General features: G+C 43.0%; 1 protein-coding gene across 7 annotated transcripts in view; it reads left to right on the top strand.

Annotated features, from left to right (window-relative positions):
- ST3GAL3 (ST3 beta-galactoside alpha-2,3-sialyltransferase 3) overlaps window positions 1-27,896 on the top strand; it is a 411,061-nt gene that overhangs the window by 79,229 nt on the left and 303,936 nt on the right. For 4 of the 7 annotated variants that reach the window (XM_048862090.2, XM_048862088.2, XM_048862096.2 and 1 more), the window contains exon 3: window positions 19,712-19,759. The exons of 2 other annotated variants lie outside the window; for them this stretch is intronic. In XM_048862090.2, coding sequence (XP_048718047.2) covers window positions 19,712-19,759 — 48 coding nt within the window. Of the gene's footprint in view, window positions 1-19,711; window positions 19,760-22,708; window positions 22,844-27,896 lie in introns of all 7 variants that reach the window. One more of the 7 variants, XM_075131903.1, reaches the window with a different exon arrangement.

The raw sequence follows: 27,896 nt of genomic DNA, 5'->3' as shown, positions 1-27,896 counted from the left end.
GCAGTTTGTGCAAAGAATGAAATAACAAGGGAGGCGATGAGAGGGCGAGTGATGGGGAAAATTCATTCTCAGTTTGATTGCACAATTGACCTCTTACATTTTGATGCCATGAATGTGATGGAGGCTGTTTTCTGTTGCTTTATTGTGGTTGTGTTCTATGGAGAGGCTATACTGAGAGAGGATTTCATGTTAAGTTGCTGTGGAAATTGCATTAGTTGATACAAGTATGTATAATTTGGAGAATACATGCTAAAATACATCCTGTGTCCTTGTCTGAAATACTCGCTGGTGAAACACGGTCTGATATCCTGTTGGCTGCCCAAATTCTTACAAACAGCAAAGCATGAACAACAACTGATGGGTAATGGGTTGTGGGCAGAAGAATGATGCTCAAGAGCAAAGGAACTGGTGAACACATATCGGAGAGGAGGAACTCCATGAGAGTGAAGATATAAACCTTTGTCTTTCCCCATTCTTGCCTCAAGTGGGTAGCAGTCATTCTGAAATCAAGCCAGATGACTACTGGAATTGTCTTGGAACTTGCAGCCTGTGTGGGCCAAAAACAGAACCATCATCTTTTAAGAGGTCTTAAACTGCTGGAAGTGCAAGGAATGGGAAATGTAGCAGAAGATTAAGACTCCCGCTAAAAATCAGTAAGTGGTTTCTCAATACTTTTTGGTAGTTTTAGGGGAATCCTGTTTTGAGTCTAAGGGGCTCTGACTTATTTTGGATCATTTAGCTGTACATTATTTTTAATTTTTGTCTAATGGATTTATACAGTTGTTTTTTTTCCATACATTTGCTGTAATGGGACAAGCCTCGCTATTCGCTGAATTGAAGATTTTGGTTTTCTGTAGATTCATAACTTCCCCCTACCCTGTCTTTTTAAAAAATGGAAATTTTGTTTTGGAAACTTAGGTTGGTGTTGAGCAGAAACATGTTTCTATCTGAGCCAGAACTTGCAAACCTCCCTCCCCCAATCCCATGTCTGTTTCCCAACACGGAGGTGGCCATGTGGTACCCGGAGCAGGTATTCCAGTTTAATGAAACAGAAACATAGTAAGTATGGAATGGAACCTCATTTTGAGGAAGTTTATTAAAGTAGAAAATCTGGAATTTATTGGAAATGGTTTTTACAATCAGATGTTTCCTGTTGTTGGATTCTAAAGTGGCTTTTTTCCTCTTGTAAAGGGAATAAGAATGAACTTTGGGCTCAGTTCTCCTATCAGTTGGAGACAATACTTGACCGAGGCTTCATTCGCATTGTCCACTTGCCAACACCTTGCAGTCCCCATGTTTCACGTCACCATGCACATCTGCAGTCAGAAGTTTGTGTGTGTGGTACATATGGTGTGTTTTTATATATATATATATATATATATATATATATATATATATATATATGTTCACTCTTGTGCTCATGATATTGAAAATGTTGTAATAACTCAGCTGTGAAAATGTGTTTAAGGCTTTAATTTCTTGCAGTGCTTACGCATGGGAGTACTTTTTGTATTTTTTAACAGTGCGTGTGTGTGTAAATTGAGAAAATAATTGATGAGTAAAATCTTAGACTTAGTTCCAATAAACCTCACTGATAATGGGTAAAGTGCTATATAAATGACATTCAAGTAAATGCCCCAATTTTTTTTTTTAAGCAACAATTTTGCAACCTTGGTAACACTCTGCAGCTCCATTTTCGTTAGCAGTGGTGGAAGCTCTGTTGTAGATAAGGTTTCTGCAGCTACCAGTGTTCTTAAGACAGTGCCATCTTACTTTGCTCAGAAACAGGACAACAAAAGTGAAATGAATTAATGCTGCCAAAGGGAGTGAGGTGAATATAAAGAGTTTTAATGAAAAGACCAGGGGGAAAAGCAATGCTAACGTGAAAGTAGGATCATCAGTAAATTAGGAGCATAAAATTCACACCTTTACTTGATTTGCCTTAACTTTCTTGCGTGTTTCTGTGTAGACATGACCTGAGAATGGTTAAATGGCTGAATTCCTTTTCTAGTCTGTTTAATAGGAAAAATAGGACACCTGGGGAAGCCATACATGCCCCCCAAAGGGGCCATGCACCCCCAACTTCTGCATTCAGAAGTTACTCTCAGCCAGCTACCTCTCTATATCGGATGTAAAATGGTTAAATCATGTATATTAAAGTGACTAGAAATAAGTTTAATAGCCACAGGTGTGCTTTATCTCTTCGTCCGCCACCCCCAAATTCAAATAGAGTTGCTTTTGCTAAAATGTTTCGGGTTATTTTTCCATAACTAGCCATAAACCTTTGGGTGCTTGGGAAAACTAGACGTGTATAGGGTCTAATTTAGAAGAGTTGTGGTAGCCGTGTTGGCTCCAGGGTATGAGAGAAACAAGGTCGGTGAGGCAATATTTTTTATTGGACAAACTTTTGTTGTCAGAGATGGTTCCTCACTTTTTCTGAAGTCCTTCTGCAGAGTTGGTCTCATAGCCTGGGACCAACACGGCCACAACAACAATGGAAGATACTGAATTTTGCTGTCTGAAATGGAAACTTCACAATGTAAAAAGGGAAGCCACATTTAACAGCAACATCTACTTCCTTACCAAATGCAAGAAACAAAACAGCATCCCCAGAGGACTCACTAGCTATAACCCTCTGAACACTATCTACACCTCTAAATATGCCGAACAACTCTGCAAAAGGACTTTGGAAAAACTGAGGAATCATTTGCTGCATCAGAAGTTGGTCCAATAAAAGATAATACCTCATCCACCTCTCTCGCTTAGAAGAATGAGTTACTCCATACGTGCCCTAACAAAACTTTTCAGAACATGTTTGTTCTGGGAGGTAGTTCCCAGATAGAATTTAAAGTGCATTTAAAAAAATCCTAGTATCTTATTTCTCATAGTTATTTTGTTAATGACTCTTACTGTACTTTCAATGCAGTCTGATTTAACTGCTTCCCCTGCTGGCTGACTTCCCTTCCCCAGCCAGGGCAGAATCTGTCTCTTGGCTAGTGATGGGGTACACTGAGCCACTCCTGCTCAACTCCCATTGCCTTTGATTGGGAAGAATCACCTATGTTCATTGTAGGCTGGATATGTTACCAACTGGAGGTAGGAAACAGCTCAGATTTGTGATGTGTGCAGTTCTGATATGCTGTATAAATAAGATTGAGACTTTCTCTGCTAAGCCCACATGTGTGTACATTGATTTGAACTGTTCTAAAGCAGGCAATACGATGACTGAATTTGGCAAGTACAAGGAATGTTTACTAATACTCACCCCAAACTTGGGATCCAGTTGACGACTGAGGCCTTATTTTGTATTTTTGCAAATTATTTTTGGTCCAGTTCAGTGTTTCTTAAAAAAGGTAAAATTGCATTTTCATCTTTGACCCTGTTCACAGACCTTGTAACTTGGGGGTTGGATTTGGCAATAAAATTTGCCTCTGTTATGTCATACCACAAGATCCTTCTCAGGCATTTTAACCATTCTTTACAGAATTAGTGGACAGGTAATAATGTGTGTAATCGAGTGCTGGATTGATCAGAGATGCAGTCTTGGGGCTGTTGTGCCATTTTTGTCAGAACAGTTTCTGTAAAAGTCTAATGTAAATTCACGTGGTAGACATGAACTCCAAAGGTGCTGTTACAGTTTCTTGGGCTTTTAGTCGGCAATCCAAGGGTTCGAGCACCTGTAATCAGGGTGGATTTGTTTTAAATCACTAGTCAGGAAGTCTCGATTTAATCATGGTTTTCTACATAAAAGTACATTCTTGCTGGTTGTTATAACCTTCATACCTGTTCTTCACAACTCCAAGAGAGACGTAGGCTTCATTTTTATACGGTGCACACTATACATTTTTAAACAGTGATTTATTTTGAAAACTTTTCAGATTAGTTTTACAGCTATATCAAAAAACGAATGATTGTTTGGTTATGATTCCAGTCAAGGAATTATGATGTGATTGGAATAACAGAGACTTGGTGGGATAACTCACATGACTGGAGTACTGTCATGGATGGATATAAACTGTTCAGGAAGGACAGGCAGGGCAGAAAAGGTGGGGGAGTTGCAGTGTATGTACGGGAGCAGTATGACTGCTCAGAGCTCCAGTAAGAAACTGCAGAAAAACCTGAATGTCTCTGGATTAAGTTTAGAAGTGTGAGCAACAAGGATGATGTCATGGTGGAAGTCTGCTATAGACCACCAGATCAAGGGGATGAGGTGGATAAGGCTTTCTTCCGGCAACTCACGGAAGTTACTATATCGCAGGCCCTGGTTCTCCTGGGAGACTTCAATCACCCTGATATCTGCTGGGAGAGCAATACAGCGGTGCACAGACAATCCAGGAAGTTTTTGGAAAGTGTAGGAGACAATTGCCTGGTGCAAGTGCTGGAGGAACCAACTAGGGGCAGAGCTCTTCTTGACCTGCTGCTCACAAACCAGGAAGAATTAGTAGGAGAAGCAAAAGTGGATGGGAACCTGGGAGGGAGTGACCATGAGATGGTCGAGTTCACAGGGAAGAAAGGAGAGCAGCAGAATATGGATCCTGGACTTCAGAAAAGCAGATTTTGACTCCCTCAGGGAACTGATGGGCAGGATCCCCTGGGAGAATAACATGAGGGAGAAAGGAGTCCAGGAGAGCTGGCTGTATTTTAAAGAATCCTTATTGAGGTTACAGGGACAAACCATCCCGATGTGTAGAAAGAATAGTAAATATGGCAGGCGACCAGCTTGGCTTAACAGTGAAATCCTTGCTGATCTTAAAGACAAAAAAGAAGCTTACAAGAAGTGGAAGATTGGACAAATGACCAGGGAAGAGTATAAAAATATTGCTCGGGCATGCAGGAGTGAAATCAGGAAGGCCAAACCACACTTGGAGTTGCAGCTAGCAAGCGATGTTAAGAGTAACAAGAAGGGTTTCTTCAGGTATGTTAGCAACAAGAAGAAAGTCAAGGAAAGTGTGGGCCCCTTACTGAATGAGGGAGGCAACCTAGTGACAGAGGATGTGGAAAAAGCTAATGTACTCAATGCTTTTTTTGCCTGTGTCTTCACAAACAAGGTCAGCTCCCAGACTACTGCACTGGGCAGCACAACATGGGGAGGAGGTGACCAGCCCTCTGTGGAGAAAGAAGTGGTTCGGGACTATTTAGAAAAGCTGGACGAGTACAAGTCCATGGGGCCGGATGCGTTGCATCCAAGAGTGCTAAAGGAATTGGCGGATGTGATTGCAGAGCCATTGGCCATTATCTTTGAAAACTCACGGCGATTGGGGGAGGTCCCGGACAACTGGAAAAAGGCTAATGTAGTGCCCATCTTTAAAAAAGGGAAGAAGGAGGATCCTGGGAACTACAGGCCAGTCAGCCTCACCTCAGTCCCTGGAAAAATCATGGAGCAGGTCCTCAAGGAATCAATTCTGAAGCACTTAGAGGGGAGGAAAGTGATCAGGAACAGTCAGCATGGATTCACGAAGGGCAAGTCATGCCTGACTAATCTAATTGCCTTCAATGACAAGATAACTGGCTCTGTGAATGAGGGGAAAGCAGTGGACGTGTTGTTCCTTGACTTTAGCAAAGCTTTTGATACTGTGTCCCACAGTATTCTTGCCAGTAAGTTAAAGAAATATGGGCTGGATGAATGGACGATAAGGTGGACAGAAAGCTGGCTAGATTGTCGGGCTCAATGAGTAGTGATCAATGGCTCCATATCTAGTTGGCAGCCGGTATCAAGCGGAGTGCCTCAAGGGTCGGTCCTGGGGCTGGTTTTGTTCAATATCTTCATTAATGATCTGGAGGATGGTGTGGATTGTACCCTCAGCAAGTTTGCAGATGACACTAAACTGGGAGGAGAGGTAGATACGCTGGAGGGTAGGGATAGGATACAGAGGGTCCTAGACAAATTGGAGGATTGGGCCAAAAGAAATCTGATGAGGTTCAACAAGGACAAGTGCAGAGTCCTGCACTTTGGACGGAAGAATCCCATGCACCGCTACAGACTAGGGACCGAATGGCTAGGCAGCAGTTCAGCAGAAAAGGACCTAGGGGTGACAGTGGACGAGAAGCTGGATATGAGTCATAGAATCATAGAATATCAGGGTTGGAAGGGACCCCAGAAGGTCATCTAGTCCAACCCCCTGCTCAAAGCAGGACCAATTCCCAGTTAAATCATCCCAGCCAGGGCTTTGTCAAGCCTGACCTTAAAAACCTCTAAGGAAGCAGATTCTACCACCTCCCTAGGTAACGCATTCCAGTGTTTCACCACCCTCTTAGTGAAAAAGTTTTTCCTAATATCCAATCTAAACCTCCCCCACTGCAACTTGAGACCATTACTCCTCGTTCTGTCATCTGCTACAATTGAGAACAGTCTAGAACCATCCTCTTTGGAACCCCCTTTTAGGTAGTTGAAAGCAGCTATCAAATCCCCCCTCATTCTTCTCTTCTGCAGGCTAAACAATCCCAGCTCCCTCAGCCTCTCCTCATAACTCATGTGTTCCAGTCCCCTAATCATTTTTGTTGCCCTTCGCTGGACTCTCTCCAATTTATCCACATCCTTCTTGAAGTGTGGGGCCCAAAACTGGACACAGTACTCCAGATGAGGCCTCACCAATGTCGAATAGAGGGGAACGATCACGTCCCTCGATCTGCTCGCTATGCCCCTACTTATACATCCCAAAATGCCATTGGCCTTCTTGGCAACAAGGGCACACTGCTGACTCATATCCAGCTTCTCGTCCACTGTCACCCCTAGGTCCTTTTCCGCAGAGTCAACAGTGTGCCCTTGTTGCCAAGAAGACCAATGGCATTTTGGGATGTATAAGTAGAGGCATTGTCAGCAGATCGAGGGACGTGATCGTTCCCCTCTAGTCGACATTGGTGAGGCCTCATCTGGAGTACTGTGTCCAGTTTTGGGCCCCACACTACAAGAAGGATGTGGAAAAATTGAAGAGAGTCCAGCGGAGGGCAACAAAAATGATTAGGGGACTGGAACACATGACTTATGAGGAGAGGCTGAGGGAACTGGGCTTGTTTAGTCTACAGAAGAGAAGAGTGAGGGGGGATTTGATGGCTGCTTTCAACTACCTGAAAGGGGGTTCCAAAGAGGATGGTTCTAGACTGTTCTCAGTGGTGGAAGAGGACAGGACAAGGAGTAATGGTCTCAAGTTGCAGTGGGGGAGGTTTAGGTTGGATATTAGGAAAAAATTTTTCACTAGGAGGGTGGTGAAACATTGGAATGTGTTACCTAGGGAGGGGATATCTCCTTCCTTTGAGGTTTTTAAGGTCAGGCTTGAAAAAGGCCTGGCTGGGATGATTTAGTCGGGGATTGGTCCTGCTTTGAGCACGGGGTTGGACTAGATGACCTCCTGCGGTCCCTTCTGACCCTGATATTCTATGATTCTATGAAGTCATTGGGAGGTGAACTATCTCCAGTTCAACAGGTTAGTCATTAATATTTGAAGGATTTTCTTGCCATGCTGTATTAGAAGGAGAACATCAACAAACAGACATTTAAATTGTTTTAGTTAACTAAAACAACAACGTAAAGTATTCTGGATTTTTTTCTTCAACAGCAAACATATAATGTAACAAAACAAACATATGTCCCTCACTCCTTGTCCAGATCTATTCCGCCCCCAACAATCTTCTGTTTATTGAACTTTTTGAAACTTTGCACTTTTAGAGAGAGGTAAGGGATTGACTCTGTGTACACAAATTTGCAGAGGGACAATAGAGTTGAGGTCTGTTACTTCTCACCTCTATATATTATTTATTTATTTAAAACGTTTTTGCTGTTAACAAGCGTGTTACCTCTGGGGATACAAATCCACTGTTTGAGAACTGCAAAACTAAGCATCTCTGATGGTAACTTCTAGACTGAGCACTGAGTCCCATTGGGTAGATAGAAAGATAAACCTAAATAATCTCTACAGAAGCCTGTGGAACCCCATAAGATTGGGTCCCTAATCCATGAACTACTGGAACTCATTTACAAAACTTTTCTTAAATATTACATGAATATATTGTCTCATACTGTAGGATTAGAATTTATAATCCCTATTCCATGATGATACCTTTGAGCTATAACGTATCTTATTTAAAACTATCTTTAGAGAGGTTTTTTCCTCAAAAAGCATTTTATAAAAAAAAAAAACGATTTAAATGGAAAAAATCCGATATTTTTATTTAAAAAAAAATCATTGATTTTTATCCACTTTGCCTGTGATGGATTGCTCCTTTTTAAGAAAAGTAGTATTAAAAAAGTAAATGCATTATTGCTACCTATAATTAATTTAGCAAATTCCTGTAACTCCTCTCTTCAGCCAAAGCTCTCTCTTGGGCTGGCATTTCTTTTTTCCTTTTTGAGGTTTGGAGTGTTCTGGGACTGCTGGTTCTTTCTGCCAAGCGGCTCCACTGTGATGTGTCTACTATACAAAGTGGTGAGCTCTAATCATCCTCCACTTCCCATGCTGAATGGTGGAATGTTTCTCTTTATCATGGCTCAAACTGCTCCTGTGTTTTCACTGTGACGTGGCCTTTGCAGAGCTTTGGAAAGGATCAGAAGACCAAAACCTAGTGAGCTGGGAAACCTACACACCTTCAAGTCACTAAACTAGTAAGAGATTAATAGGGTCTCCAACTATTTAAATTCTTGAATTTTCCCTACTATCTCTTAAACTGAAATAGGCGATAATGGTTTTGCTAACTAATGAAAAATATTGATCTTATCCTATATCAGTGTGCCATTGAAAATGAGAGGTCCGTGTTTGCATGACAGACAATTTCACTTACAGTACAATCTTCTGATTCCAAAGTGGAAAAAGTGATTCTAAAGCCTCACTTGGACTGCAATAGTAGACTTCTGATTCAGGAATGTTGTCATTGGAATTGCCATCCCAAATTCAGGTAACTGAGTTCTGCAAAGCACTTGTGGTCTCTGGTGATCAAGCTTTGGATGTGGGAATTTTTCTTAATAGCACTCAGTGCTCCCACTGGTTCTGTAGTGGGCCTGACAGGATATCTGGAGAGCAGTGTTATGGAATGAAAAACACTGCTGTCCTAACAATGTTCATGATGCACAATTTGGCAGAAAGCAATACAGTTTCTAAAGCCTGTACTTTTTTTAAGGAGATGTGCCAGAGTGCGTCTCAGCATATTGCTGTGTTCTGAGTATGGCTTGGTTTGTGGAGCATATTACTATAGTGGTATGTGACATCCTGGCTGTGTTAAACCTTTATTACTAAGCTCTCATCACTCCTCTGAGACTAATAGTTTGTGTTTTTGTGATTTCTCAGGACCACTTCCAAAACAGCATGCAATATTAGTTAGTGAGCGTCTTTTTTTTTTTTTTTGGAGGGGGGATGGATTGTTGGGGGGTTAGTCTTTTACTAAAATCTGTTTCTGCTGAAAACATCTTCTCTGTGTGTGTGTGTAGGATATGAAAAGATATTACTTCAGCTTCTTTGGTTTCTGGTGGGATAGGGCAGTCTCTCAAAATCCTCTGAGAGAATCTGTAAAAGGAACAAAAAACCTGGGAAGTGACTTCACAAAGAAACTGTTTTACAGTAAAAGGTATTAACTGAAAAGGTGCAGCAACAGTTTAGAAAGGTGAACTAAAACCAGATTTGGCTACATCCACTGCACACTGCTATTGTTCACTATGCTCTTTGTCTTTTACCCCATCTTACATTCCGTCCTTGCTGCTGAAGTAAGACTCCATGGAGACATAGGTAATCCTATATTGCACAGGGCATCCGAATTGACTGAGCAGTGGTAATATTCAACAAACTGGTATCTTTACTGAATGATGAAATCAGTGCAGGGACAGCAGTTGCATAAAAGAATGGCTTCCTTACTTGTCTCTGCATCAGTTCAGTATGGCCATACAGCTCGCTGGCTGCTGGAGTTTTGTTCACATATTGCTCATCATCGTTGGTGTATCAGTACCGTCAGGGACATTCTGTGTTGTATCCAGAGTGGATTAATTTAAATCAAAACAATTTAAATCACCAGTTTAAATCATAATTTAAATCAGCAAGGAGGAAACCTTGATTTAAATTACTGATTTTAATCCTGTTTTGCATTTGTACTTTTTAGTTATTTTCCTAAAGAAAGATTGATTCTCATTAGTTGATAATCATTAAAACATGTTGTTTGCAACTAAAATCTAGCCTTTACACTAAATTTGGTGCTTCTTTTTGCTAACCAGGAGGATTCATTATATCTATATTATCTCAATCCCCTTGTCTTAAATTTGTTTGAGCAATTATATGGCTTAACTTACTTTTATTCAGATTCTTAATTTGTACATTTGTACTATGTTAGAAAATGGTGAATGATGCATTTCTTATTTACTAGATGATAATGTAGTTGGGGATTGGTCCTGCTTTGAGCAGGGGGTTGGACTAGATGACCTCCTAAGGTCCCTTCCAACCCTGATATTCTATGATTCTATGATGATATTTTTACTAGTGATTTGTGTCAAGCTTTGTGGGTGGAAATTCAATTAAAAATACAGAGAATTTTAAATTTTGTTCTGAAATAAAACACTTGATGATAAGAAAAAAGGCTATAAAAGGTTATCAAAATATGTTTTGTGTTTATAACTAACTGATTTATAAACAAAGGAAGTATTATCTGTAATTACTTAATTGAACTGATTGTTTCTGGTCACTGTGTCCTTCAAGATTTTAGAACTAGTAGATGTCATCCTCTCGCACTTAGGTTTTTATTAATAGAATGAAAAAGGAAAACAAGCTTCCCTGCTTTTTCAGCTCCCAGTTGGTTTTTTACTTTTGAATGAACTAGCCATTGAACTGAGCATGCTGAATAAACTGAAATAAAAAAAAACCAACTCTTTGCATCTGCAGAAGAGGCTACTGCTGTCAAAAGCTGGTTTAGCACTTCGACAGACTCTGGTTCTAGGTGCTTAGCCAGAGACTTCCGCCAGATCAGTGGTCTGACTTACTTTAAAACTTGCAGCAAACATGTACAGCGTAATATTATTTTTTGTATTTAATTTAAATGATTTAAATAGATGATAGGTTTAAGCCTTAACATAAGTTGTCATAATTTCAAATGTAATTTTAATTGTTTATTTCAAAAAACGCATCTGTATTTAATTTAAATTTAAAAACAGATTGTGTTTTATTTTATTTTATTTTTAACCACTTATTTTTATCCACCCTGTTTGTATCAAGTATCTGTTCACTAGTGCTCAGTAACTCTTACTTGGAGCAGAAGACTTGTCTAACTAGCTGGGGAGCTGATTTAAGCAAAGCCGCCTTCTCATTCTTGTCCACGTGCAGAACCTGTAAGAGCACGTGGAATTTGGGAATCCTTCTTTCCCATGCTGCAACTTCAGTCATATTGATACATGCTTACCAGGCTGTGTCATGCTGACGGAACTGGTGGTTATTGGGCAGGCAAATGTTTAGGGAGTGGTGATTGTTTGAGTGTCTGCAAGCCTGCAAGTCACTTATATTTTGTAGCTCAACCAGAAATTATGGGCTTGATGAAGGAATTACTGGGTGAAATTCTGTGGCCTATGTTATGCATGTGGACAGATGACATTGTCATAATGGCCCCTTCTGACCTTCAAATCTTATATAGCTTTTGAAAGAGAGATAAAAGTCAGATCCTGACCCCCTGAGTTTACTAAAAATCCCATGGCTAGAGCCCTGTGCGGATAAAAATTTGTATCCGCATCCAATCCATGATCCACAAACAGGGTCTGTTGATATAAAGCGGATATCTTCAGATTTGCAGGGCTCTAACCATGGCATTTTGTGTCTAATCTAAAAACTTCTGTGGTGACTGAAGAACTAGTGAAATTATGATTTCATCTAAAGAGATAAGACTGAAAGCTGAGCTGCTTAGAGGACAAGGGATTTTAAGACAGACTTTTAAAAGTTTTACGTTTTTGTTTTGTATTTCACACTATTTATTTCCCAGTGCTTAAGGAAAAGCATGTCTTTGTTTAAGATTCAGCATCCTTGCCTCCTCCGTTTATCTATCATAAAGAAGGGAAAGTTGTAGATGAAAATTTCCGAACTCAAAAAATGTTGTATCCAGCACATTACATCCAGCATGGGGGAATGCTATATAAGACCTCATCTTGGCTGATAAAGAAGAATTTATCTCAGAATTAAAAATTAATGGTTCCTTAGGTACCAGTGATTGTGACTTGATCATATTTACAGAATATAGTCCAAACCAATAATATATGTATTTGATGCTTTAAAAGGATCATGTTCACAAATCTGAAAACAATTATGAGCCCAACAGGTGGAACAGAAAATTGTAAATGATAATTGGGAATTATTCAAGAACCTTTTACTAAATGTCCAACATGCCACAATACCACAATCCAGGAAGAAGGCTGTATTGGTTCAGAAACCAAACTAGTGTAGAGGGGAAGCAAAGGCAGCTATAAAAGAATGGAAGAAAGGGGAAGTTGATAGAAATTAATACAAATTAGAAGCTAGGAATTGTAGAAATTTGATAAGGGAAGAGTTAAGGACAATAAGGAATTCTTAAAACATATTAGGAACAAAACGAATCTTAACGATGGTATTGTTCCTTGACTTGATGTAAGTGATAGAATTGTGGAATCCAGACATGTTCCACAAGTATTTCTGTTCTGTATTTGGGGGTAAAAATCAGATGTATTCATCATCATGAGAACTGGAGGTTCATGGAGAATTGGGGCACAAGAGCCAACTATCCCAGTGTGCAGGAAAGACAGGAAATATGGTAAGTGATCACCCAGGTTTAACTTGGAGATCTTCAATGACCTGAAACTCAAAAAAAGAGTCCTACAAGAAGGTCCGATTACAAAGGATGGATATTAAAAAACAACACTGGCATGTAGGGACAAAATTTGAAAGAGCAAGGCACAAAACAAGATTAAATTAGCTAGGAGCATAAATGGTAACAAGAAAACATTTTACAAATATATCAGAAGCAAGAGGAAGACCAAGGACAGAGTAGGCTCGTTACTCAATGAGGAAGGAAAGACAATAGCAGAAAATGCAGCAATGGCCAAAATGTTAAATGCCTTTTTTTGTTTCAGATTTCACTCAAAAGGTTAGCAGTGAGCAAATGACTAGCATAGTCAACATCCATGTAAATGGGGTAGGGTCTGAGGCTAAAACAGGGAAAGAATAAGTTAGCCTTGGTCTACACTAGTAACTTACGTTGGTGAACAATCCACATCCCTGAGCAATGCAGTTCTACTGACCTAACTCCCGGGGTAGACAGCGCTACGTTGATGGGAGGGGTTCTATAGCCTCTCGGGGAGGTTGATTACCTGCACTGACAGAAGAAGGCCTCCCATCAGCCTAGATAGCGTCTTCACTGAAGCGCTACAGTTGCGCAGTTCCAGCCTTTTTAAGTGTAGCCAAGTCCGTAAGAATTACTTAGACATGTTGGATGTTTTCAAGTTGGCCGAGCCTTGCAAAATACGTCCTAGAATACTTAAGGAACTGGCTAAAGAGATCTCTGAGCCATTAGCGATTATCTTTGAGAACTCGTGGAGGATGGGAGAGATCCCAGAGGACTGGAAAAGCGTAAGTGTAGTACCTATCTATGAAAAGGGAAATAAGGACAACCCAGGGAATTATAGACCAGTGAGCTTAACTTTGGAATTTGGAAAGATAGTGGAGCAATAATCAATTTTTACTCTCCTAGAGCAGTGGTTTTCAAACTTTTTTTTTCCTGGCAACCCAGTTGAAGAAAACTGTTGATGCCCGCGACCCAACGAAGCTGGGGATGAGGGGTGTGGGAGGGGCTCAGGGCTGGGGCAGAGTGTTGGTGTGTGGGAGTGAGGGCTGCAGGGTGGGGCTGGGAATGAGGGGTTCAGGGTGTGGGAGGGGGTCTGGGCTGGGGGTGCAGGCTCTGGGGTGGGGCTGGGGATGAGGGGTTTGGAGGGGCTCCAGGTTTGGGGGGGCTCAGGGCTGGGGCAGGGGGTTGGGGTGCGGGCTTACCTTGGGTGGCTCCCAGTCGGTGGTGCAGTGGGGGTGCTAAGGCAGGCTTCATGCTTGTCCTGGCACCGCGGACCGCACTGTGCCCCGGAAGCAGCCAGCAGCAGGTCCACCTCCTAGGCGGAGGCGTCCAAGGGCTCTGCGTGGCTCTTGCCCTCAGGCATCGCCCCCTCCAGCTCCCATTGGCTGGGAACTGGCCAATGTGAGTGAGGAGCCCTGTGGCTCCCCACCTAGGAGCCAGACCTGCTGCTGGCCGCTTCTGGGGCGCAGCACTATGTCGGAACAGGTAGGGACTAGCCTGCCTTAGCTGGGCAGCACCGATGATGGGACTTTTAACGGCCCGGTTGGCGGTGCTAACTAGAGCCACCGTGACCCAGTGCCTAACACTCTGTGACCTAGTACTGGGTTGTGACCCACAGTTTGAGAACCACTGACCTAGAGGATAAGGTGATAAGTAACAGTCAGTATGGATTTGTCAAGAACAAATTATGTCAAAGCAACCTGATTTCCTCCTTTGACAAAGTAACAAGCTTTGTGGATGGGGGGGGAAGCAGTAGATGTGATGTATCTCGACGTTAGTAAGGCTTTTGATACTGTCTTTCATGAGCTTTTCATAAACAAAGTAGGGAAATACAGTCTAGCTGAACCTACTATAAGATAAGTGGACAGCTGTTCGGGAAAAACAACTCAGAGAGTAGTTAGCAATGGTTCAACAGTCAAGATGGAAGGACATATCAAGTGGGGTACAGCAGGAATCTGTTCTGGGTCTGGTTCTGTTTAACATCTTCATAAATGATTTGGACAGTGGCATAGAGTGCACTATAAGGTGGGTAGAAAGCTGGCTAGATTGTCGGGCTCAACGGGTAGTGATCAATGGCTCCATGTCTAGTTGGCAGCCGGTATCAAGTGGAGTGCCCCAAGGGTCGGTCCTGGGGCCGGTTTTGTTCAATATCTTCATAAATGATCTGGAGGATGGTGTGGATTGCACTCTCAGCAAATTTGTGGATGATACTAAACTGGGAGGAGTGGTAGATACGCTGGAGGGGAGGGATAGGATACAGAAGGACCTAGACAAATTGGAGGATTGGGCCAAAAGAAATCTGATGAGGTTCAATAAGGATAAGTGCAGGGTCCTGCACTTAGGACGGAAGAACCCAATGCACCGCTACAGACTAGAGACCGAATGGCTAGGCAGCAGTTCTGCGGAAAAGGACCTAGGGGTGACAGTGGACGAGAAGCTGGATATGAGTCAGCAGTGTGCCCTTGTTGCCAAGAAGGCCAATGGCATTTTGGGATGTATAAGTAGGGGCATAGCGAGCAGATCGAGGGACGTGATCGTTCCCCTCTATTCGACATTGGTGAGGCCTCATCTGGAGTACTGTGTCCAGTTTTGGGCCCCACACTACAAGAAGGATGTGGATAAATTGGAGAGAGTCCAGCGAAGGGCAACAAAAATGATTAGGGGTCTAGAACACATGAGTTATGAGGAGAGGCTGAGGGAGCTGGGATTGTTTAGCCAGCAGAAGAGAAGAATGAGGGGGGATTTGATAGCTGCTTTCAACTACCTGAAAGGGGGTTCCAAAGAGGATGGCTCTAGACTGTTCTCAATGGTAGCAGATGACAGAACGAGGAGTAATGGTCTCAAGTTGCAGTGGGGGAGGTTTAGATTGGATATTAGGAAAAACTTTTTCACTAAGAGGGTGGTGAAACACTGGAATGCGTTACCTAGGGAGGTGGTAGAATCTCCTTCCTTAGAGGTTTTTAAGGTCAGGCTTGACAAAGCCCTGGCTGGGATGATTTAACTGGGAATTGGTCCTGCTTCGAGCAGGGGGTTGGACTAGATGACCTTCAGGGATCCCTTCCAACCCTGATATTCTATGATTCTATGATAGAGAGTACACTTATAAACTTTGTGAACAATACCAAGCTGGGAGGGGTTGCAAGCGCTTTGGAGGACAGGATTAGAGTTCAAAATGATCTTGACAAATGAGAAATTATCCTATATAAACAGGATGAAATTCAAAGACAAGTGCAAAGTCTTCTACTGAGGAAGGAATATTCATTGTGCCAGTACAAAATGGGAAATGACTGCCTTGGAAGGAGTACTGCAGAGAAGGATCTGGGGGTTATTGTGGATCACAAATTAAATGAGGCAACTATGTAATACTGTTGCAAAAACACAAACAAACATACATTATTCTGAGTAATAGCAAGAGTGATCTGGCCTCAGCTGAAGTATTGTGTCCAGTTCTGGGCACCACATTTTGGGAAAGATGTAGGCAAATTATCAAAAGTCCAGAGGAGTGTAACAAAAATTATTAAAGGTCTACAAAACGTGACCGATGAAGAAAAATTGAAAAAATTGGGTTTGTTGAGTCTGGAGAAGAGAAGTCTAAGCGGGGAAGTGATAACCGTCTTCAAGTACATAAAAGGTTGTTATAAAGAGGAGGGTGATAAATTGTTCGCCTAAACCACTAAGGACAGGACAAGGAGTAATGGTCTTAAATTGCAGTGGGCAGGGGGAGAGGGGGATATAGGTTAGACATTAGGGGAAAACTTCCTAACTCTAAGGGTAGATAAGCACTAGAACAAATTACTGTCACTAGGGAGGTTGTGGAATCTACATCATTGGAGGTTTTAAAGAACAGGTTAGACAAACACCTGTCGTGGATGGTCTAGATGACACTTAATCCTGCCTCATTGCAGAGGACTCTGTCATGAGAAGACAGGACTCTGAAAAGTGAAGGGCTCATGATAGATAATCAGCTGAGCTCCCTGTGTGCTGCTGTAGCCAAAAGGGCTAATGAGACCCTTGGACATATTAACAGGGGAATATTGAGTAGGAGTAGAGAGGTTATATTACCTCTGAATTTGGCACTGGTACAGGTGCTATTTTAATACTGTGTCCAGTTCTGGTGTCCACAATTCAAGATAAATTGGAGAGTGTTCACAGAATAGCCATGAAAATTATTGAAGATGATCACCTATGGCATATAGGGGCAGCATTAAATTCCCTTCAAGAGTCTGGTCTCATGGCCAACCCAACAAAATGTAAATTAGCCACCACAGAGATGACCTTTCTGGGGTAGAGCATAGGGGCGGTCTCTTAAAACCACTAATTGATAAAGTACAAGCTCTAACCACATGCCTTGTCCTCAAACAAAAAGGCAAATGAAGCAGTTCTTGGGCCTGCTGGGATATACCAGAGGTTTATCTCTAACTTCACTTCACTCATGGCCCTCTAACAGATCTTATAAAAAGACAGTAACCCCAGAAAAATCCAGTGGGATGGGAATTGTGAAAACGCTTTTAACACATTGAAGCCCCACCTGTCAGTCGCCCATCATTTTTAATCCTGACTTTTTGCAAGAATTTATATTACATACAGATGCCTCCGATATTGGAGTGGGCCCTGTGCTTTCACAGGACTTTGCAGGTGAGCAGCACTTGGTCCTGTATTTAAGTAGAAGATTGTTCCCTGGGGAGAGGGCCTTTTCAATTATCGAAAAACAAGCACTGGCAATTTAAGCGATTCATAGATTTTCTCAGAAGTACCTGCTGCGTAATCCCTTCTCATTGATCACTGACCACGCCCCCAGCATTGGTTGAATACCATGAAGGACTCAAACCCATGTATAATGCAGTGGTTCCTGGCACGCCAAACTTTTCGGTAAACATCATGTTTTTCCAAGGGAGGTCGGAGATGCGGACGCTTTGAACCAGGAACTGCTTCCCATCTTGACGGCTGGAGTATATGATGGGGTACACCTTAATCCCATCTGGGAAAAGGTTAATGGGGTCCTCTGGGCTCAGCTGACACTAAATAGGCATATCTGCAGAGCCTCCTCCACTGGGAGGAAATTAACTTTAAAGGGAGACTGTCACAGGAAGGGGTGGCAACCAGGAGAGAGACTGCTGTGATTCAGAGTTTGCTGATTCCTGCCACAAAGATGCTGGGAGGAAGACCGCTTGTGAACCTCTGCTGCCTATAAGAGCCCACCAGACGAGGCACAAGCTGGTTGCAGCACGGAGGGGTTGAAGGGCCCCACACTACAAGAAGGATGTGGAAAAATTGGAAAGAGTCCAGCGGAGGGCAATAAAAATGATTAGGGGACTGGAACACATGATTTATGAGGAGAGGCTGAGGGAACTGGCATTGTTTAGTCTGCAGAAGAGAAGAATGAGGGGGGATTTGATAGCTGCTTTCAACTACCTGAGAGGTGGTTCCAGAGAGGATGGCTCTAGACTGTTCTCAGTGGTAGCTGATGACAGAACAAGGAGTAATGGTCTCAAGTTCCAGTGGGGGAGATTTAGGTTGGATATTAGGAAAAACTTTTTTACTAGGAAGGTGGTGAAACACTGGAATGCGTTACCTAGGGAGGTGGTGGAATCTCCTTCCTTAGAAGTTTTTAAGGTCAGGCTTGACAAATCCCTGGCTGGGATGATTTAATTGGGGATTGGTCCTGCTTTGAGCAGGGGGTTGGACTAGATGACCTCCTGAGGTCCCTTCCAACTCTGATATTCAATGATTCTATGATTCTAAGATAAGCCCTGGCCTGGAGTCTAGCTGTATTTAACCTTCATAGGCAAGCTAGGTCTCTGTAGACTCTCTTGAAACACTCAGAGACTGAGTGTCCCCATAATTGTAAGGACTTTTAAAGGAGAAAGGGCTCTCCAAATACCCAAATGGGATCTACAAAGACCCAGTTTATCACAGGATGACTTGATCACATTCTGTAAGTGCCTACATGGGGAACAAAATTGGATTATACTGTAGAATCCTCTTCAGTGTAGCAAACAAAGGTCTAATGAGATCCAGTGGCTGGGAGTTGGAGCTAGACAAATTCAAACTAGAAATAAGGTAAAATTATTTTATACCTCAACCACATCTCCCAGCAATGGGGCATTATTATTAACTATTAAAGATTTTTTTTAAAATAATGTGTATTCTGGCTGTGCCTACATTTTGAGAGTGCTGTCAACAAATGCAGGCATGCACAGAAAAACACAGTCCATGGCGCAAACAGGATCAGCATTCAAATCCCCTTTTTTGTATGATATAGATAGCAAGCTGAAGCTTCTCCTGCTTCTCAGCACATGTGAATCCTCTGGGTGCTCCAGCCATTAGACTTTTGCTGCGCTACACAGCTAAACAAATAAATAAAACCCATGCTGAACACAAGTGTACCTATCTGTCAGGTTTCACACGTGTACATCATTTCTTTTTCATCAGCTAATCACCATCTGAGATTCTCTAACTTCAAACAGCACCCTGCTTTTGCTAGATACCTGTTGTTCTCTATAACACTGGGGAACAGTGGACATGCATACCTGACTGGTGAAGAGGTTCATGTTCCTCCTGATGAAACACAACAAGGGGGATTACCTCCTTAAAATGAAAGAAAAAGGCAGAGTAGTGCAAGCAAAACATTGCAATGACTTGGAGTTCTCTGCCTTGTAATGGCAATGTGGGTATCTCTCAGAGTGACATCTGTAGGGGGCATAGATGCCGGACTGTGGTGTATTTGCCCATGATATTTTCCAGATGGCATGTGGTTCCTGCCCCAGTACAACTAAATGTACTCGGAAGGTGTGGATTGATTCATATGCACATTAAAACGTGTTAAGAATGTTTCTGGAGTATGCAGTCTCTACATGATAAACGGGGAGAGGAAAGAGAAGCCTCTTGTAAACAATTCATGGATTTATTTAAAAGGGGAAAATGAACTTCTACTCTTGTGTTACAGATTCAATGGTTCTTTCCTTTGACTCCGTTGGACGTACAGTAGGCTCAGGTACAACATCCCCTTCTTCCCCCTCTATCTCCCTCACAAAAAGGCTTTTATTTAATTAGACTTGGTAGCCATGTTGGGAGGCAGATAACAATGAGTCAGATCTTGGTGCAGGATTACATTGAAAATTGGCTATCTAACCAAACTGGCTAAATATATCCTTGTGTTAAGAGCACTGGAAATGTCAAGGGACTTATTGTAGCAGGAGGTCTTGTCTGCATTTGAAATGCTACAATGGCAAAGCTGCAGGAATGCAGCTGCATTGGTTTAGTGCTTCCATACTACTACCTCCGCCGATGGGAAGAGTTCTCCCCCCAGTTTAGGTAACCCACCTCCCTTAGAGGCGCTGTCTACACAGAGACTTAGGTTGGCTTAGCTACATCCGTCAGGGGTGTGGATTTTTCACATGCCTGAGGGGCGTAAATGGGTTGATCTTATTTTCTAGCGTGGGCCAGCCCTAACATGTGAAACCACTTCCAATACTCAGGCCACGTCCACCCTAGCACTTTTTTCAGTATAACTTACGTCCCTCAGGGGTGTGAAAAAAACAGCCTCTGGGTGACATAAATTACACTGACAGAAGCACCAGTGTGGACAGCGCTATGTCTGCAGGAGTCGCTCTCCCGCCGCTCGTCGGGGGTGGTTTAATTATCTCAAGGGAGAGCTCTCTCCTGTCCGCATAGAGTGGCTGTAGGAGTGATTGTGCAGCTGCATCGGCACAGCTGTGCCGCTCTGAGCTTGCTGCTGTAGATGTGAGGTCAGGCAGAGGAGTTGGGCGCACACAATCCAGTTAATGGCCCGGTTTCCAGTGTGAAAGACATTGAATTGATGTTGCCCACTGACTGGGGAACAACGGTTTCATTCTCCCAGGAGAGTTTCTCAGCTGGACATGCGATTGAATTATGTGAGGGAAGGAATGCTCTGCGGAGGGGAATTTCTATAGTTTCTCAAGCAGGGCTATGATCTTGTTTTCTGCAGAGCTAATGAACCCAAGGGGAGCGTCTGGATGACCACATTCTGGTTGCCCTCTGAGTATGACCATGTGTATTACTGGCCATCACATAATTACATTGAAGCAAAAAGCAAAATTGAAAGGTTCTTTTGTGCTTGGGCTGCTTCAGGGAACTAGTGACTGTTAGCTTGGCTGCCCGCAGCACACCATGGACTGTAGCTCAGGCACAATGTCCTGAGGCAGACATTTCTACAGCCTAGCCACCACTGTGGCTACAATTCAGTTGACACTGTTTATAGTTGTGTGTGCAAAGTACCCACACAGGGGTTCTCAAACTTCATTGCACTGCGCCCCCCTTCTGACAAGAAAATAAAAAATTGCTACATGACCCCAGGAGAGGGGACTGAAGTCTGAGCCTGCCTGAGCCCCATCGCCCCCGGTGGGGGTGGACCAAAGCCGAAGCCCAAGGGCTTCAGCCTCGGGGGTCCTGTAACCTTAGGTCTGCCGCCCAGGGCTGACACTGAAGCCTGAGCCCTGTTGTCCAGGACTGAAGCCCTTTGGCTTTGGCCCCAGGTGGTGGGGCTCGGGCTTCAGCCCTGGGCCCAGCAAGTCTAACATCAGACCTGGCGACCCCATTAAAATGGGGTCACAACCCACTTTGGGGTCCCGACCCACAGTTTGAGAACCGCTGACCTATAGTATTAGTTTGTGAAACAGAAGTCTGAAAAGACTGGGAGAGTCCTTTAAAAAAGTTTCAGTATAGGTATGACATGGGCTTAAACATGTCCTTTTATAGCTGCTAAAACTCTGACCTGATTACCTTTCCTTTTCAAAAATGAAATTTGCTCCTGGATTTCTTTTGTCCAATACTCTTTCCTCCCAGGTTGGTAGGAATAGTTTGCTGCCTTCCAGCATGGTACTAGTCTTCTGCCTGCACGCTTATCAAAGAAAGCCTGCTGCCTGGCACGAACAGTGAAGCTTGTGCAGAGAACTCGTACTTATCCCGGCCTTGGTGTCATTTGGTTCATTTTTAAGCCCGAAATGCATTCTGATGTTCTTTCATCATTCTCTAGCAAGCTGATCTGTCAAGAGTGCATGATCCGATTCAGGAACAGCTTAGGGTTGCTGGCACCGCGTGCAGAATGGAAATGACACCAGGTTTTGGTAAAAACAGTCTTCTTGGTGCTTTGCATTAACCCCTCCCCCAAACCCTGCCATACTAATGGCTGTGCAGAGTTTTCGTTAATACTCAGATGTGGGCAAGAATGGAAAAGATTAAAAGTATATGAAATCTCTGGGTGAATTCAGAGGGGCATAATTCGATCTTGGTTTCCCCTGAATTATTGCTTAGCTACTTACCAGTTTTAAAGCATAGTTAAGTCCATGGATAATTTGAGTTTGGCATACCTTTACAGAATCCTGACCGGTTACTCATCAATGTGGAATTACAATATTAGCTTCCTATGTGCCAATTTCCTATGAATGTTAAAAATAGGAGTATTATGACCAGAATGGGGTGTTACAATCTGAGAGAAGATAATTAGAAATTTAATTTATTCATGAAAAAACAAATTCTGTTGATCAGTGTCTCTGAAGTCATGTTTTTGTGAGGAGTGGGGAACAAGTCTAGTTGTAAGCAGGCTGGCTTGCTGGGACTTTTTGAAGAGAAGTCTCTGCCCTCTGATTTATTACATCTCAGGGAGAGCAGTTGGAGTCCTGAGGAGGTCAGTAAAACACCCTTCTGTAACTCCATCTCCCCCAACAAAATCCAATTTCTCCCTTCTTATTATAAAGCAATCTGCTACTCAGGAGAGAGGGGCTCAGAAATGCCCAAGAGAACAGGTTTTCCAGAGATCTGTATGCTAAATTGCCCGTGTATTAAACACCTTGGATTTATTACGCTGCAAGTTCTAGCTCACGCTGAGAATTGAGACCTGTTGTAAGACATCAGCCTGTGTGTGGTCTCTGCCCAGCTGAGGGTAGCTTTCCTTGTTAAACAGGAAGGAGAGAGAGAGAAACTGTGACTCTTTTTCTTCCGCCGTCCATTCCATCACACCTTGCTGCGAACCCAGGAACTGGCAGTGCCCAGAAAGAACCGAAAGAAGCTATAGCTGCACCAGGCCCAGCCATTCCGAGTAGGTGTTGTTTCAGGTCGGGGTATAAAAGGGGGGAAAAGTTGAGTATATAAAAAAAATAGTTTAATAAATTAATTATTCAAGATGAATTAGCTGTCAATCACAACATCATTCCTAGGCTTTCATATCATTTTAAACAAGCACAAGGAAACTTTCTGTTGTTACCTATCAGCTCCATGTTCTTGGGGAACCAGGGCACAGCGTCCAGCCTGTCTGACTCACGAAAGACCTTCCTGGCCCCTCTCCCCCACTCCCAGCCTCTGCTTGAACCAAAGCCAATCAGAAGCAAGACTTACAAAAAGCAATGAAAAGGCGGTGGAAGACACATCTAAACCCCTCGGGACAAGGGTGACAGCTTGGAAGTGCTGCTTGACCCAGCCTACCGAGTCGAGGGACATATAAGGGGTCAGCTTAGGAGTGCTGATTAACCCGGTCCTCTTAGACAAACTCTGTTAATGTGTGTGTTTGTGTTTGTCTGATTCTGGGGCTGGAAGAACCCAGCCCTGTGGAACCTAGGTCCTGGTTAGCTCCATTGGGAGGGGACTAGAGCTCCGTATGAGAACACAAGTGACACAAACAGTACGTTGATAGAATTACCGAAACAACCCTCCTCCCGAAGAGTAACCCTAATAAATGAGCATACCCCAAAGTAATGGGCAGACTGAGTTCTTCATTTAACTTTTTAGAAGTGCTCAACTATAACCACTAATTCATGTCTTTCCATGGCCAGAATAATTTCTCTTGAATTGACTGTAAGACTTCACCTTGTTTTTGTATTTTCTGTTCTGCGTATGTGCAATTCTCAACTTTCAGGAGTGCCAAAAGACTGCTGCACTCTTAACTCTTCAGCTGGTGGAGGTCAGGGGCAGTCAGGATAATGCTGTGAAACGTGCAGAAGGTTTGTCCGGCGGTCACTGAGTGCCTACCTATGTGTTGATTCACAGAATAGCATTGGCATGGAGCCTGTGGCTAGCTGATGTGCTGAGAGATGGAGGAGTGAGGTTTAGAAGTGTAAAAAGACATATGGCCCTAAATAAAGGGGGTCCCTGAGGCCACATCACGATCTTGTCTGATAGTTGGGGCTGGATGTTTCTGGGGTTCTCCTCTGGCCCATGCGTCAAAGATAAGATCTTGAGCAGCAAGGGAAGGTCCATACTTTAGTCCTGGGTGTGTTGTCAGGACCAGCTTTTTAGTTGGGGCCAGACATAATAAGAACCCGTATTCTGAACTCTGGGGGCTCCAAAGCAGAAAACAAGGAGAGCGGGAGTTTGCATGGGACCTGGAATGGGCGCTAAGTGCGTTTTTTATAGTTGCTTTGCTTTACATTCAGATGCTGGCAGCACCCACTTAAAGCTTAAAAATCAAATTTATATCTCCACTAACTTTGTCCAAGAGGTTGTTGGGGTTTTTTTCTGTCTGAGAGCAAGCAGATTAATTGCTCTGCTCTAGGCCTGGGGAGGTTAAAGGTGCATTGAAGATATCTTTTCCCTACAAAGACTGCTGGAAGCTATAGAGTGACCTTTACTCACCGCCTTGCTAACAGGTGGATTGAAAGCGATAAGAGTTTTGGTACACTATACGCCTGTGTGTAAATCATATCTGTGCACCTGAATTGGTGTCAGAACGTGAGTGTTGATCCACCGTTGCCAACTTTCACGCTGTAAATAATAAGCGCCCAGACTGTCACAAGAAGCCAAAAATCAAGCTAATCCCATTTCAAAACAAGGCCAAAACAAGCCAATCCCTAAGAACCCCAACACTCTATGTGACTAGATCTCCCTGGCATGCAGTCTGGGACTGTGGGGGGCCCCCCCCGTGCTCTCTCCCTACCTTGCCCAGAGCCGATAAAAAAAAAAAAGAAGCAATAAACAAGTCAAACAAGCTACAAGCCAAAAACTAGCCCACAAGCAACTCACAAGCCAATTAAGCCAAAAACAAGCCCGATTTCTGCTTTTTTTTCATGGGTTTGGCATGCCTGGTTTGATCCCAGCAGTACCCTTTGGTATAATAGCAACCTCTCTCCTTACTAGCGTTACATTGCTGCTATGGGAGGGTTTGATTGTTGGCTGGTTTAAACTGCTCTGTTCAAGCAATTTAAATAGTGTACAGGTTTTGAACCTCCTGCATATTTTAAGGTAACCGTAATCTGTTGGTTTCTAATCTGACCCTTCTCCTCTGGGTAGTAGTGTGGACTGATGAATATAAAGAGGGTTTTTCAAAAATGCTTGAGTGATTTAAGAGCAAAAGACCTTTGGGGATTTAGGTGCTTGTGAAAATCCCACCCAAAATGTACCGTCAAGAAAAGCATGAAACAGAATGCAGTACAGAGCTAAGTGTCAGAAAGAGAGTCTGGGATCCTAAATGGCAAATTTTGGATGGACCCCTGTGATCAAGTACTGACTGCTTAGCCGTTGCATGTTTGGGGCTGTGTTGGTGTCCATAGCTCCTTCTACGGAAGTCCTGGACCCTGATTCTTTTTTTCGGGAGAGGCTGGAAGGTGTTTCTTTCTGTACATCCAAATAACTGAAGGAGATGTGGGGTGGGAGGAAATATGGCACCTTCTTTTGCAGCAGCCTGCTCTTTATTCCCTAAGGAACACACAGGGTTAATTTGTTGGGTCAGAGGGTTTTGTTTAGTACAGTGGATTTTGGCAGTTTATATTTACTTATTCTGCAAAACTGCTTTCCCTTTTTGTTAATCTTTGATTAATGGGACTCACTTCCTATTTTGTTTACCTGACTACAGACTAAATGGGAGATGGTGGATTTTTGCCAATGACTTTCATGTGCTGGTTGTCTGGTGTAGACAGTCTTTTCATGACTTGGCCAACATATTCAGTGTCACTGTCTGTTCCCTCACCACTCCTGTTGACCTTGCAGAGGTGAGGGTGTCCATTCGGAAATGTTGAGAAGTGGTTTATAATGGATCTTACAATAATAATACTTCAATGTCATTTTTCTTTGTCTTTGGTATCTCTAAAGATTGTCAGCCTCCCCTGTAGGTCACTGAGAGCTCATGCACGTGACTTTTTTATTAATATTATCTTTGATTTTTACTAGGAAATATGATACAGCTTCTAAAATGGAGAAACAAATTCTCTTGAAAGATTGACTAAGGGATCATTAACTGTATTTATGCAAGTGGACACATGGCATTGAGTGAAATAACAGTTTATTTAGCAAAGAATGTGAATGGATTTAAGCAGATAACTTCTTGGGAGAATAAAGGGCATATGCAGTTCATGGGGTGAAATCTTTCACCTTCATATTGGAATTCATTGCCTGAATTCAGTCTAAACCAGACTAACAGATTTTCCTGTCCATGGAAGTTACTGTAATTTATTAGGAAAGGAAAAAACTCTCAAGATGTACACATTCCATTCACTTTATTACGAAAACTGGAACCTCTCAGACTTTAATAGTACTAAAACATTGGGGTTGGAATGACATCACTTGTCTCATCCTCTGAACTAATGAAACTTGCGCCTATTTTGAGGGCAGGGTCATGACTAAGGCTTTTGTCATGGTTATTTTTAGTAAAAGTCACAGACAGGTCACGGCTTCCTGAATTTTTGTTTATTGCCTGTGACCTGTCTGTGATTTTTGCTTTTCTGGCTCCATGGTTTTCTCCGCCACCATGGTAGCTTGGAGCTGTGGGGTTCCCCCTCTGCCCATGGCAGCTGGAAGCTGCAGGGGGGGCCCTCTGCCCACGGCAGCTGGGAGCTGCAGGGTGACCATATTTTCCAAAGAGAAAATGGGACACCCCCAGCCATTCACCCGAGGCGTCGCCCTCCCCTGGCATGAGGCTGTCACCCGTTGCGGGAACCTTGCAGGAGGCCTCCTGTCACCTGTCGCTGGATCCCTGCCAGGGTTTCACTAGCTGCCAGTTCCCGAGTCCTGCAGCCCCTGAGACTGAAGCAGGGAATGTCATGGAGGTGTCTAGAAGTCACGGATTTTGCCCGTAACATAAACGTAGCCTTAGTCATAACTGCTAACTAGAGACATCTCTTTTGATGGATCATCCATGGAGTGGGATTGACGACTGCTTCTCAAATCATTGCTCACTTGCTCTTCTTTCTGGTTGGGGGATGAATTACGTCATCACTTTGTCTAATGATGAGGACGTCTCCAGTATTTTGCTTTCTACAGCATATAAAGCCGGGCCAGATGTTTTAGGGGCCACCATATCAGGGATTACAGTGAAATGCACATTAAGGGATATTACTTGCTTTTGCTGCCAAATTTGGAACAATAAATAGGAGTCGCATGATTTCTGGTGTCACTGGTATTCTCAGGGGGTTGGTGATAGGGTATGGAGTCTTTCCCCTTGAGTTCACATGTTTGAGTTGCAGCTGTGTTGGTAGGGATCAAAAATCATTGCCGCCAGATGTAACCCGTGGAAAATGAAGTATTGGTCTCAGGGTATTGGATACTTATTCACATTCGCTGGCACGATTATTGGCAATTTTAATAGACACTAAACGGGGATTATTATAGGCTGAGCTGGTAATGGCTTTCTACACTTAAGGTTGCCCAGCACGTCTCATTATTAGACCCTGTTTTCAGTTGCTTGTGACGGTACCAAATTTGAATTGTAGGGATTGAAATTTCCCGTGCTAGCTCGGCGCCTCAGGCTGAAATTTTGGGAAAGTTTCAGAAAAAAGGTTCAGCCATTCCCGAGAACAAGATGTGGGGAAAATGCATGGTTTTGTCCGTGTTTTTAAAAATAAACTTATACCTGTTTCTTTGAGGGAAGGTCTAGTACCTCCTGTACTTTCCAGAATTTCATGTTCTGACTCCAAAGGGGGATCGTCACCGTGGTATCAGGGATGTGCCTTTTGCTGTGCCAGTTAGAAACAGATGCCAAAATTTGGCCAAGTTTTGTAAGTCTTTGAAAAATCTCAAAGAAAGAACAGGAGGACTTGTGACACCTTAGAGACTAACCCATTTATTTGAGCATGAGCTTTCGTGAGCTACAGCCCACTTTCAAATAAATGGGTTAGTCTCTAAGGTGCCACAAGTCCTCCTGTTCTTTTTGCGGATACAGACTGACA

The sequence above is a fragment of the Caretta caretta genome, chromosome 8 (genome assembly GCF_965140235.1).
Source record: "Caretta caretta isolate rCarCar2 chromosome 8, rCarCar1.hap1, whole genome shotgun sequence".
Classification (NCBI taxonomy): Eukaryota; Metazoa; Chordata; order Testudines; family Cheloniidae; genus Caretta; species Caretta caretta.
This window is presented reverse-complemented; position numbering and strand designations above follow the sequence as displayed.